The following is a 12,082-nucleotide window of genomic DNA, read 5'->3' on the forward strand; positions in this document are numbered from 1 at the left end:
CAGATACTGCTACCCCGGGGAGATACTGGCACTGTGTGGATATATACTGCTACCCCGGGGAGATACTGGCACTGTGTGGAGATATACCGCTACCCGGGGAGATACTGGCCTGGGTGGAGACCACTGCTACCCCGGGGAAATACTGGCACTGTGTGGAGATATACTGCTACCGCGGGGAGAAACTGGCACTGTGTGGAGATATACTGCTACCCCGGGGAGAAACTGGCACTGTGTGGAGATATACTGCTACCCCGGGGAGATGCTGGCACTGTGTGGAGATCACTGCTACATCGGAGAGATACTGGCACTGTGTGGAGATATAGGAGATACTGCCGCCGCGGGGAGATATTGTCAGAACATACACTGTCTCCACAGGAGAGAAGTTGCAGCCGGGGAAGGCAGAGGCACTGACCCGAAGCAGATTTGTCTGGCCAGCGTCGGGTCGGGCTTCCTGCTCTGGCGGCTGGAGACGATCTCCACGCCGAGACACAGGCCCGAGCCCCGCACATCGCCTGTGGTAGAGATAGTGAAAGAGATGACCGTGAGGACACGCACGTGGCCTGTGACGTAGAGAGAGAGAGAGAGAGAGAGAGAGAGAGAGAGAGAGAGAGAGAGAGAGAGAGAGAGAGAGAGAGAGAGAGAGAGAGAGAGAGAGAGAGAGAGAGAGAGAGAGAGAGAGAGAGAGAGAGAGAGAGAGAGAGAGAGAGAGAGAGAGAGAGAGAGAGAGAGAGAGAGAGAGAGAGAGAGAGAGAGAGAGAGAGAGAGAGAGAGAGAGAGAGAGAGAGAGAGAGAGAGAGAGAGAGAGAGAGAGAGAGAGAGAGAGAGAGAGAGAGAGAGAGAGAGAGAGAGAGAGAGAGAGAGAGAGAGAGAGAGAGAGAGAGAGAGAGAGAGAGAGAGAGAGAGAGAGAGAGAGAGAGAGAGAGAGAGAGAGAGAGAGAGAGAGAGAGAGAGAGAGAGAGAGAGAGAGAGAGAGAGAGAGAGAGAGAGAGAGAGAGAGAGAGAGAGAGAGAGAGAGAGAGAGAGAGAGAGAGAGAGAGAGAGAGAGAGAGAGAGAGAGAGAGAGAGAGAGAGAGAGAGAGAGAGAGAGAGAGAGAGAGAGAGAGAGAGAGAGAGAGAGAGAGAGAGAGAGAGAGAGAGAGAGAGAGAGAGAGAGAGAGAGAGAGAGAGAGAGAGAGAGAGAGAGAGAGAGAGAGAGAGAGAGAGAGAGAGAGAGAGAGAGAGAGAGAGAGAGAGAGAGAGAGAGAGAGAGAGAGAGAGAGAGAGAGAGAGAGAGAGAGAGAGAGAGAGAGAGAGAGAGAGAGAGAGAGAGAGAGAGAGAGAGAGAGAGAGAGAGAGAGAGAGAGAGAGAGAGAGAGAGAGAGAGAGAGAGAGAGAGAGAGAGAGAGAGAGAGAGAGAGAGAGAGAGAGAGAGAGAGAGAGAGAGAGACCGTGAGGAACCACGTGGTCTGTGGTAGAGGGTCAGGACTGTGATGACACGCACAACCACGTAACGCGGTCAACGCTGAAAATGCTTGACAAATCATTCAGCGTAATTGGTTAGCAGTGCTCGACGCTCATTGGCTCATCGGTCAATGATGATCAGTGACGATTTCGGTTCGTGGGCCGCAGCGTTAAAGCTTGCGTGTAGGAGCTCGGGTGGGTGAATTTCGGACAGCATTTTGATGTAAGTTATTAGGTCAGTGTGATAAATACTTGGGTCATTTATGAACACCGCGATTCATTGCACCACCGGTCGGGTTGTGTCTGTCAGCGGCCGCACCTATGCAGCCGTGGGAGCCGGCCAGCTGGGTGAGGCTGTCCTTGAGGAAGCGGCCCACGTTGGTGGCCGACGTCATCAGCTTCTCGGTGCGCATCACCTCGAGCACGGCCAGGCCGACGGCGCACGACACCGGGTTACCGCCAAACTGGGGATAACAGACGACAACGGGTTACCGCCAAACTGGGGAGTATACACATCGGGTTACCGCCTAACTGGGGGTAATACACGACACCGGGTTACCGCCAAACTGGGGGTAATACACACCGGGTTACCGCCAAACTGGGGGTAATACACACAACGGGTTATCACTGTTATGTAATGGGCCGTGTGCACACCTGTGCAGACCCCTGCCTGGGCATTGGCGGTGGCCGATATGTGAGTTGCCTGCTACTGTGTGTGTGATACCTGGGTCGGTCCCTGCCCAGGTCAGGGACTGCCTGAGGGGACGACCCTCCTGTCGTCCCCACCACCGTGCCACAATACAGTTAGTCGGAACCGAGCGGTGGTGTGTCGATGGTGGGCCGCGAGACATAACATTGGCGACGAGCGGAGTGAGGACGGAGCCATGCCGTTGGGGAAGATTGAAGAATTTCACCAAGGACAAGATAACTGGGAAGAGTATGCGGAAAGGTTGGATCAATTCTTCGTGGCTAATGACATCCAGGACGATGCTAAGAAGAGGGCCATTCTTCTCAGCAGTATGGGAGCTCGGACATACGGTACGGTAAGATCGCTGTTGTCACCGAAAAAACCAAATGAGGTGACGTATGCCATGATTGTTGAAACATTGAGCAAGCAATTTTGTCCGCCCACATCGGTAACTGTCGCAAGATATCGGTTCTTTTCCTGTTGTCGAGTACAGTCAGAGTCTGTTCAGGAGTTTGTGGCGCGCCTGCGGCAGCTGTCGCGGGACTGCAAATTCGAATCGTTTCTTGATCAAATGATCAGAGACCGGCTGGTGTGTGGAGTTAACTCTGACCCCATTCAGCGCAGGTTGCTGGCAGAAGCTGAGCTGACTTTGCCGCAGGCAATCAAGATTGCTGTGGCAACGGAAACAGCAGGTCAAAACCTACAGGAGCTGGCGGGAGCTGGCCCGCCGGTGGTGTCCGCTACGGGGGAGACGGCAGTGAACCGTGTCCGGACGGGCCCGTCAGCCTCACAGCGGACCAGCCAGGAGCGACACAACGCCAGTAAGCAAGCGCGGCATGAAGGTGAGAGATGCTGGCGCTGTTTGAACAGAACGCACTCTGAATCCGAATGCTACTTTAAACGTAAGCGCTGCTTCCAGTGTTCCAAGTATGGGCATACATCGGCCGCTCACCGGGCAGGGACGGTGAAACATGTTGGGTCGGAGGTGGTCCGTCAGGAGGAGGGCGATGGTGCAGGATCTGGGGAAGAGCAGAGTGTGATGGAGGCAGACACTGAAGAATGAGACTTTATCGGGGAGGTTTTTCAGTGTCGGGAGCGGATTCATGTGGTGAAAAGCCGGCCTCCGATCATGCTGGACATGTCGCTGGATGGGCGTGATGTCAGGATGGAGCTTGACACGGGTGCATCTGTATCCGTCTGTTCGTTCAGCAGGCCTCCGATCATGCTGGACATGTCGCTGGATGGGCGTGATGTCAGGATGGAGCTTGACACGGGTGCATCTGTATCCGTCTGTTCGTTCAGCAGGTTTCAAGAGCTCTGGCCGGAGAAGAAACGCCGTCTGCAGCCGTGCAGCCTCATCCTACACACCTTCTCAGGCGAGCCTTTGAAGGTCCGAGGTGAGGTACAGATGGACGTGGTGTACCGCGGAGAGTCGTTTAGCCTGCCCCTGGTAGTAGTTGATGGGACAGGGCCGCTGCTCTTCGGCAGGAACTGGTTGGAGAGCATCAGACTGGACTGGAGAACCATCTGCATGGTGACGACGCAGACGCTGGGAAGCGGAGTTGAGTCTGTGCTGCATAAGTACTCTGATGTGTTTGCGGATGAGTTAGGATGTGCGAAGGGGATTGTGGTAGATATCCCGATTGACCCAGACACACGCCCCATATTCTACAAGCCCAGGCCGGTACCGCTGGCGTACCGTGCTGCTGTCGACGCCGAGCTGGACCGTCAGATCCAGGCCGGGCTGCTGGAACCGGTGAAACACTGCACGTGGGCTGCACCGATCGTCACTGCACTGAAGGCGTCAGGTGAGGTCCGTCTCTGTGGTGATTATCGGTTAACGGTCAACAAAGTAACGCCGCTAGAGAGGTACCCGATGCCCAAGACGGAGGAGCTATTCACGCTGTTTCAGGGTGCCAGAATTTTCACGAAACTAGATCTGAAAAGCGCATATAATCAGATTCAATTAGATAAAAACAGCAGGAAGTACATGGCTATCAATACGCACAAGGGAATATTGGTACCGACTAGGCTGGGTTTTGGATATGCCTCAGCCCCCGCGATTTTCCAGAGATACATGGAATCGCTGCTCGCTGGAATCCCAGGAGTTGGTGTGCTGATCGATGACGTCATTGTCTCAGCAGGATCCGAACAGGAACATCTGCAGCGGCTGGAGGAGGTTCTGAGACGTCTGTCGGAGGCAGGACTGCGACTGCAGCGGAAGAAGTGTTAGTTCGCGGCATCAGAAGTGGTGTATCTGGGACACCACATCACGGCAGATGGTATCAAACCAACAGCAGACAAGGTCAGTGCCATTGAAAAAGCCCCAGAGCCCAAAAACTTGAAAGAGCTTCAGGCATGGCTCGGCCTGGTCAACTATTACGCGAAGTTCCTGAAAAACCTCGCCACAGAACTGGCACCGCTGTATCAGCTGCTGAAAAAGGAGCAGAAGTGGGAATGGGGCCCAGCTCAGAGGAAGGCGTTTCAGAGTACGAAAGGTATGCTGAAATCAACCCTGACTTTAGCGCACTTTGATGAGACAGCTCCAGTCATTTTGGCTTGTGATGCCAGCCCGGTGGGGGTAGGATGTGTCCTAAGTATCATGGACAGGAACCATGTTGAGAGGCCAGTTGCGTTCTACTCGCGGTCTCTGTCGGAGACTGAGAGACGGTATTCCCAGACCGATCGCGAGGGCCTGGCAGTGATTGCTGGCCTGGCCAGGTTCAATTTTTACTTGGCAGGTCGTGAATTCTTGATCCGGACAGATCATAAGCCGCTGCTGGGTATGCTTGGAGGAAATAAGCCGGTATCACTGATGGCCTCTCCCCGGGTGACACGATGGGCTATGCTGCTCTCGGGGTACAAGTATAAGATGGAATATGTACCGGGTATCAAGCAGGGACACTGTGATGGATTGAGCCGACTTCCTGTGTCTGCAGGATCGCCCCAGCTGCCCGTTCCAGCTGAGACGGTGCACCTGATGCAGTTCTTCGACTCGTCACCGGTCACCGCTGAGTCCATCCGTCTGTTCACCGCCAGGGATCCTGTGCTGAGTGCCGTTCTGCGCTTCACCAGAGAGGGCTGGCCGTCGGGCGACCTCGTGATGCCAGAGCTGGTACAGTACCGAAGCAAGGAAGGTGAGCTGAGCATTCAGGATGGATGTTTGCTGTGGGGGTCACGGGTGGTGGTACCCCCCAAGATTCGGCCGAGAATTCTGTCTATGCTGCATGAGGGACATCTGGGAGAGAGTCACACGAAAAGTTTCGCTCGTATGTATGTCTGGTGGCCTGGGATAGACAGAGAAGTCTCTGAACTGGTGCGTCACTGCCCGACATGTCAGCAGTATCGCCGACAGGCACCCGTGACGCCACTCAGTCCGTGGGCTTGGCCGAAAAATCCCTGGGACCGAGTGCACATTGATCACTGCCAGTTCGATGGCCACTTGCTCTTGATTGTTGTCGATGCGTACTCAAAATGGATTGACGTGCACGTGGCCCGTTCAACGACAGCCGAGAATACCATGGAGCTGCTGCGCAAGTCATTTGCATATTTTGGAATCCCGCGGACCCTGGTCAGTGATAACGCAACATGTTTCACAGCGCCAGCGTTCGAGACGTTCTGCAAGCAGCTGGGCATGCGCCACTTGCTGACCGCACCCCTGTCGGCCAAAAGTAACGGTCTAGCGGAGCGTTGTGTGCAGACGGTGAAGCAGGGCCTGAGAAAGCAGAAACATGGCAGCATGGACACGAAAATCTGCCGGTTTCTGTTTACCTACCGTACCTCTCCTCACAGCACAACGGCGCAGACTCCAGCAGAGCTGATGATGGGCCGACGTTTGCGGACTCGTATGGATTGTTTACTGCCTGACCTACAGGACCGTGTGTCAGCCGCACAGCAGCAGATGAAGGAGAGATATGACCGTCGGTCACAAGATCGTGTTCTAACCCCTGGAATGCGTGTCTGGGTGTCACAGGTCTCCGGACTGGCCGGCGTCGGACGGGGAACACGCTGGCTCCCGGGACACTGCGTGAGCCGCTCTGGATCCAAGATCACTGTTCGTCTGGAGGACGGCCGCGTGATACAGCGCCACCTAGACTTCGTGGTGCCCAGCGGTTCTAGCCGTCAGATGGAGCTGACCGATGAGCCGACGCCGTCCATGCCGCCGGGTTGGATGCAGCCGCTTCCGCCTGGAACACCGCTTTCCGAGGAGGGAAGAGGACGACTCGCCGCACCAGCGGAGAAGGATCCCGCGGCCGGGGGGCCGCCGGGGACCAGGGCCGCGTCCGCGGCGCCGCTGCCGTCGCCGCCGCCGTCTGCGGATCCAGGGACCACTCAGCCGGGGGACGCCGAGACGCCGCCGCCGTCCCCGCCGCGGCCGCCGTCTGCGGCTCAGTGTACTGTAGGGATCATCTATGCGATTTGTCATTTCATATTGTCATTTTCATTTATATTGTCACCGCTTTATTAATCAATCTGTTACCTGTTGTCAATTGCGCGTCAAGTTTGTTTGCCATTTGTAAACCGGCCTGCCGCTGGCCTCAACCTTTCTAGTAACCGCTGTGCCATACGCTATAGAACGTGTCGTGCAAAGGTCACGGCGGCACCCCTGAGGCGGCCGCTGCCCGTACGTTTAGGAGCCCATTGTCGTGACGTCATGACTGTGAGCAAAGGTCGCGGTAGGGGCTCTCCCGGCAGCCGGACGGTGACTCATACGTTGAGCTTGTCTCTCGCCGCGCCTGCGGGCATATTGGTAGTACTAGGGACGGCCAGCATGTGACCGCGGTTTTCGGCGACATTGTCAATTCGTTTTTCGACTCTGCTGTTCGCTGCAAGACCAATACACATAGAAAACGGCTCGGGCATTTGGAGAAGAGCGGCTACTCTGAGGCGATGGAAGAACACGGAGATTCACACAAACGACCTGACTAGGTTGCACCGGCCACAGTCGACCGAGGTGGGCTTCCGCGCCCTTAAAGACGCCTCTGACTGGCCATTGCGCTGACACCCTGGTCGGACCACGGTCATTGATCGGACCCTGCCACTGGTTCGTGCTCAGGCTGCCTTAGCGGGTAGACCTGCTCGACCAGACGCCCCACTGGTGGGCGAGTGCTCGGTTCCGACTTTCACCGCCGGTCCAACAGCGTTCTGCTGGTTCCCGCCGATCCGGTTACGACACCGCAAGTGCCGTACCGACTCGGGCGTCCCAGGTGGGCGTAACGGTTACCACACCAGTTCGCGACCCCCAGGCTCTGTCAGCCGTCGTACGGCTCTCGGACGGACACTCTAATAGATCAGCCACAGATCAATAGGTTGTCACGGACCGTCCGTCCAGCCACGCGCTACCCACAGCGCAGTACGACATTGGTGACCCCGACGTAATCTCCGTTGTTCGACCTTAGCCTCTCGTCATGCCCGCGGACAGCGCACAGTCCGGCGCCGCAGCTCAAGACCCAGCCAGCGTTCCAGCTTCAGCCTCCGAGTCAACTCATCGGCCCATGGCTAGCTTCCGGCTACCACCATACTCTCCGGAAGAGCCCGACCTGTGGCTACTGCAGGTGCAGTGCGCTTTCGACGTCAGCGGGGTCGACTCCGACGAGCTGAGGTTTAAGCTCCTCGTCGCAAACCTCCCCGCCAACATCGCCGTCCAGGTCAAGGACGTCATCCGGTCATCTCGGTCTTTTGACGTGCTGTGTGCGGCGCTCCAAGCCCGCCTAGCACAGTCACGCGCCGACCGACTACAAGCCCTGCTCGGCCGCCAGCAGCTCGGCGATCAGAAGCCGACGGCGCTGTTGCGCTCAATGCGCAACGAGCTAGCCGCAGCCGGGGACGCCCCGGTTGATACAGAGCTCTTCCGTACCCTTTTTCAACAACGGCTACCGCAGCCCGTCCGTGCTGCCCTCGCCCTCCTGCCAGCCGACAGCACGCTTGACGCACTGGCAGAAGCGGCCGACCGGTACCTGGAAGCTAGCGGACCGGACCCACGGCTATCAGCGATCGCGGCACAGCCGTACACACAGCCGGCACCGCCCATCGCTGCTGCAGTGACAGCCCCAGCGCCAGCTGCAGCCCCTGCGCTGGACACCGTCATCGCCTCCCTGGTCGCTAAGATGGAACGCCTGGAGGCCAGTAACCGACGACTTGAGGACGCCGTGCGACGCGACCGCAGCCGTTCCCGGCCGCGCCAGGCGTCTCGCCAGTCACGCCGCCCGTCACCGGCTCGTCCTTCAACGCCGCCGCACGACGACACGCTGTGTTGGTACCACCAGCGATTCGGCGTCCAAGCGCGCCGATGCAAGTTGCCGTGCTCCTGGATCGCCTCGGAAAACTGAGGCGCCCCGTGCTGATGGCGCAAAGCACGGGCGCCCCTCCTGCCGCGCCACTCCTCTTCGTGAGGGACACGGAGACGGACCGGCAATTTCTAGTCGACACCGGGGCGCAGGTCAGCGTGCTGCCTCGCCGCTGCCTGCCCAACGGGTCTACGCTGACCCCTGCTCCTGTCGGCCAGCAGCTCGTCGCGGCAAACGGCTCACCGATCGCGGTGCACGGCACCTGCCTGCTGGACGTCACCTTGAGTCAGCAGCACCGCCTGAAACACCGATTCTTCGTCACTGACGTCACCACACCCATCTTGGGCACCGACTTCCTGGCCGCACATCACCTCGTCGTGGACGTTGCCAACCAGCGTCTCCTGCGGGACGGCACCGTCTGCGCCAGCGCCGAGCGGTCACGGCTGTGCTCCATCGGAGTGCGTCTCGTCCGGGAGCAGGCTGCTGCTCGCTTCGCAGCTGTCCTCGCCCGGTACCCGGATGTGACCTCACCAAAACCTGGACCAACACCGGTGAAGCACAACGTGACGCACCACATCGTCACCAAGGGTCCACCGGTGTACCAGCGGCCACGACGCCTCCCGCCGGAGCGCCTTCAAATCGCACGTGCCGAGTTCAACAAGATGCTCCAGCAAGGCACCATTCGACCGTCCAGCAGCAGCAACAGCGGCAACAGCAGCAGCAGCAGCAGCAGCAGCAGCAGCAGCAGCAACAGCAGCAACAGCAGCAGCAGCAGCAGCAGAGGCAACAGCAGCAATACCGGCTCCTCACTGCGGCTTCCCGGCGAGTTCTTCATCAGCAGCCAAGCCTCAGCAGCATCACCGGCCGGTTTCGTACAAGACCTGAAGCGCGCCATGTCTCAGGTGCGGCCGACACTCCCACGTCCGGTCCAGCGCGCCACGTACGTCCCGACGGCACTCCAGACGGCGACACACGTCTTCGTGCGCAGGGACTGTCACCGCTACCCGCTGGACGCTCCATACGACGGACCGTTCCCGGTTACCGAAAGGACCACCAAAACCATCACCATCGACCGTCGACAGAAAAAGGAAGTCATCAGCATCGACCGGTGTAAGGCCGCCTTCCTGGAGACGCCAGACGAATCCGGTCATCGACAGTCTGACCTGCCGACTGTGCAGCCGCACGGTACTCAGTCCAGCGGCCCGCCGGCCGCGCCACCGCTCAGCAATGAGCCCAGCGGCCCGGAGCTTCTGATCTACGGTGACGCACCAACTCGCCCTGCAGCCGTCGCTCGGGCTGACGCTGCACCATTGCAGCCTCAGCCGATACTACGGACGACCCGCTCCGGCCGCGTCGTACGACCTCCGGTGAGATATCGCCATGTCACTTTTGTCCGCGACATGTCTGGCGAGGGGGTACTGTAGGGATCATCTATGCGATTTGTCATTTCATATTGTCATTTTCATTTATATTGTCACCGCTTTATTAATCAATCTGTTACCTGTTGTCAATTGCGCGTCAAGTTTGTTTGCCATTTGTAAACCGGCCTGCCGCTGGCCTCAACCTTTCTAGTAACCGCTGTGCCATACGCTATAGAACGTGTCGTGCAAAGGTCACGGCGGCACCCCTGAGGCGGCCGCTGCCCGTACGTTTAGGAGCCCATTGTCGTGACGTCATGACTGTGAGCAAAGGTCGCGGTAGGGGCTCTCCCGGCAGCCGGACGGTGACTCATACGTTGAGCTTGTCTCTCGCCGCGCCTGCGGGCATATTGGTAGTACTAGGGACGGCCAGCATGTGACCGCGGTTTTCGGCGACATTGTCAATTCGTTTTTCGACTCTGCTGTTCGCTGCAAGACCAATACACATAGAAAACGGCTCGGGCATTTGGAGAAGAGCGGCTACTCTGAGGCGATGGAAGAACACGGAGATTCACACAAACGACCTGACTAGGTTGCACCGGCCACAGTCGACCGAGGTGGGCTTCCGCGCCCTTAAAGACGCCTCTGACTGGCCATTGCGCTGACACCCTGGTCGGACCACGGTCATTGATCGGACCCTGCCACTGGTTCGTGCTCAGGCTGCCTTAGCGGGTAGACCTGCTCGACCAGACGCCCCACTGGTGGGCGAGTGCTCGGTTCCGACTTTCACCGCCGGTCCAACAGCGTTCTGCTGGTTCCCGCCGATCCGGTTACGACACCGCAAGTGCCGTACCGACTCGGGCGTCCCAGGTGGGCGTAACGGTTACCACACCAGTTCGCGACCCCCAGGCTCTGTCAGCCGTCGTACGGCTCTCGGACGGACACTCTAATAGATCAGCCACAGATCAATAGGTTGTCACGGACCGTCCGTCCAGCCACGCGCTACCCACAGCGCAGTACGACAGTACCACTCAGCCGCAGCCTGATGATCCGCCGCGTCGCTATAACTTGAGGCCGAGGCCGATACTAAGAAAATAGGGTGGAGAGGTGTTATGTAATGGGCCGTGTGCACACCTGTGCAGACCCCTGCCTGGGCATTGGCGGTGGCCGATATGTGAGTTGCCTGCTACTGTGTGTGTGATACCTGGGTCGGTCCCTGCCCAGGTCAGGGACTGCCTGAGGGGACGACCCTCCTGTCGTCCCCACCACCGTGCCACAATACAGTTAGTCGGAACCGAGCGGTGGTGTGTCGATGGTGGGCCGCGAGACATAACAATCACCAAACTGGGGGTACACATACACACGACACCGGGTTACCGCCAAACTGGGGGTAACGCACGACACCGGGTTACCGCCAAACTGGGGGTAATACACACAACGGGTTACCGCCAAACTGGAGATACACATACACCCAGGGTTACCGCCAAACTGGGAATAACACACGACACCGGGTTACCGCCAAACTGGGGGTAATATACGACACCGGGTTACCGCCAAACTGGGGGTAATACACACCGGGTTACCGCCAAACTGGAGATACACACGACACCGGGTTACCGCCAAACTGGGGATACATACGATACCGGGTTACCGCCAAACTGGGGGTAACACACAACAGAGGGTTACCGCCAAACTGGAGGTACACAATACACATACACACGACACCGGGTTACCGCCAAACTGGGGGTAACACACGACACCGGGTTACCGCCAAACTGGGGATAACACACGACACCGGGTTACCGCCAAACTGGGGATACACATACACCCAGGGTTACCGCCAAACTGGGGGTAATACACACAACGGGTTACCGCCAAACTGGAGATACACACGACACCCGGTTACCGCCAAACTGGAGATACATACGACACCGGGTTACCGCCAAACTGGGGGTAACACACGACAGAGGGTTACCGCCAGACTGGGGGTAATACACACAGGGTTACCGCCAAACTGGGGGTAATACACGACACCGGGTTACCGCCAAACTGGGGGTAATACACGACACCGGGTTACCGCCAAACTGGAGATACACATACACACGACACAGGGTTACCGCCAAACTGGGGGTAATACACACCGGGTTACCGCCAAACTGGGGGTAATACACACACCGGGTTACCGCCAAACTGGGGATAATACACACCGGGTTACCGCCTAACTGGGGATAATACACATCGGGTTACCGCCAAACTGGGGGTAACACGACAGAGGACCGCCAATCTGGGGATAACACACGACAGAGGGT

At 57.9% G+C, this 12,082-nt stretch overlaps 1 protein-coding gene across 1 annotated transcript in view; it reads right to left on the reverse strand.

The window, feature by feature from the left end:
- The window catches only part of LOC122368612 (5-phosphohydroxy-L-lysine phospho-lyase-like), a 71,956-nt gene that overhangs the window by 10,707 nt on the left and 49,167 nt on the right, over positions 1-12,082 (reverse strand). The window contains exons 10-11 of the mRNA XM_043342736.1: positions 1,760-1,904; positions 413-512 (exon numbers count right to left, since the gene is read on the reverse strand). Of these exons, the coding sequence (XP_043198671.1) occupies positions 413-512; positions 1,760-1,904 (245 nt within the window). The remainder of the gene's footprint in view (positions 1-412; positions 513-1,759; positions 1,905-12,082) is intronic.

Source organism: Amphibalanus amphitrite, unplaced genomic scaffold (assembly GCF_019059575.1).
Source record: "Amphibalanus amphitrite isolate SeventyFive unplaced genomic scaffold, NRLGWU_Aamphi_draft 000961F_arrow, whole genome shotgun sequence".
Taxonomy (NCBI): domain Eukaryota; kingdom Metazoa; phylum Arthropoda; class Thecostraca; order Balanomorpha; family Balanidae; genus Amphibalanus; species Amphibalanus amphitrite.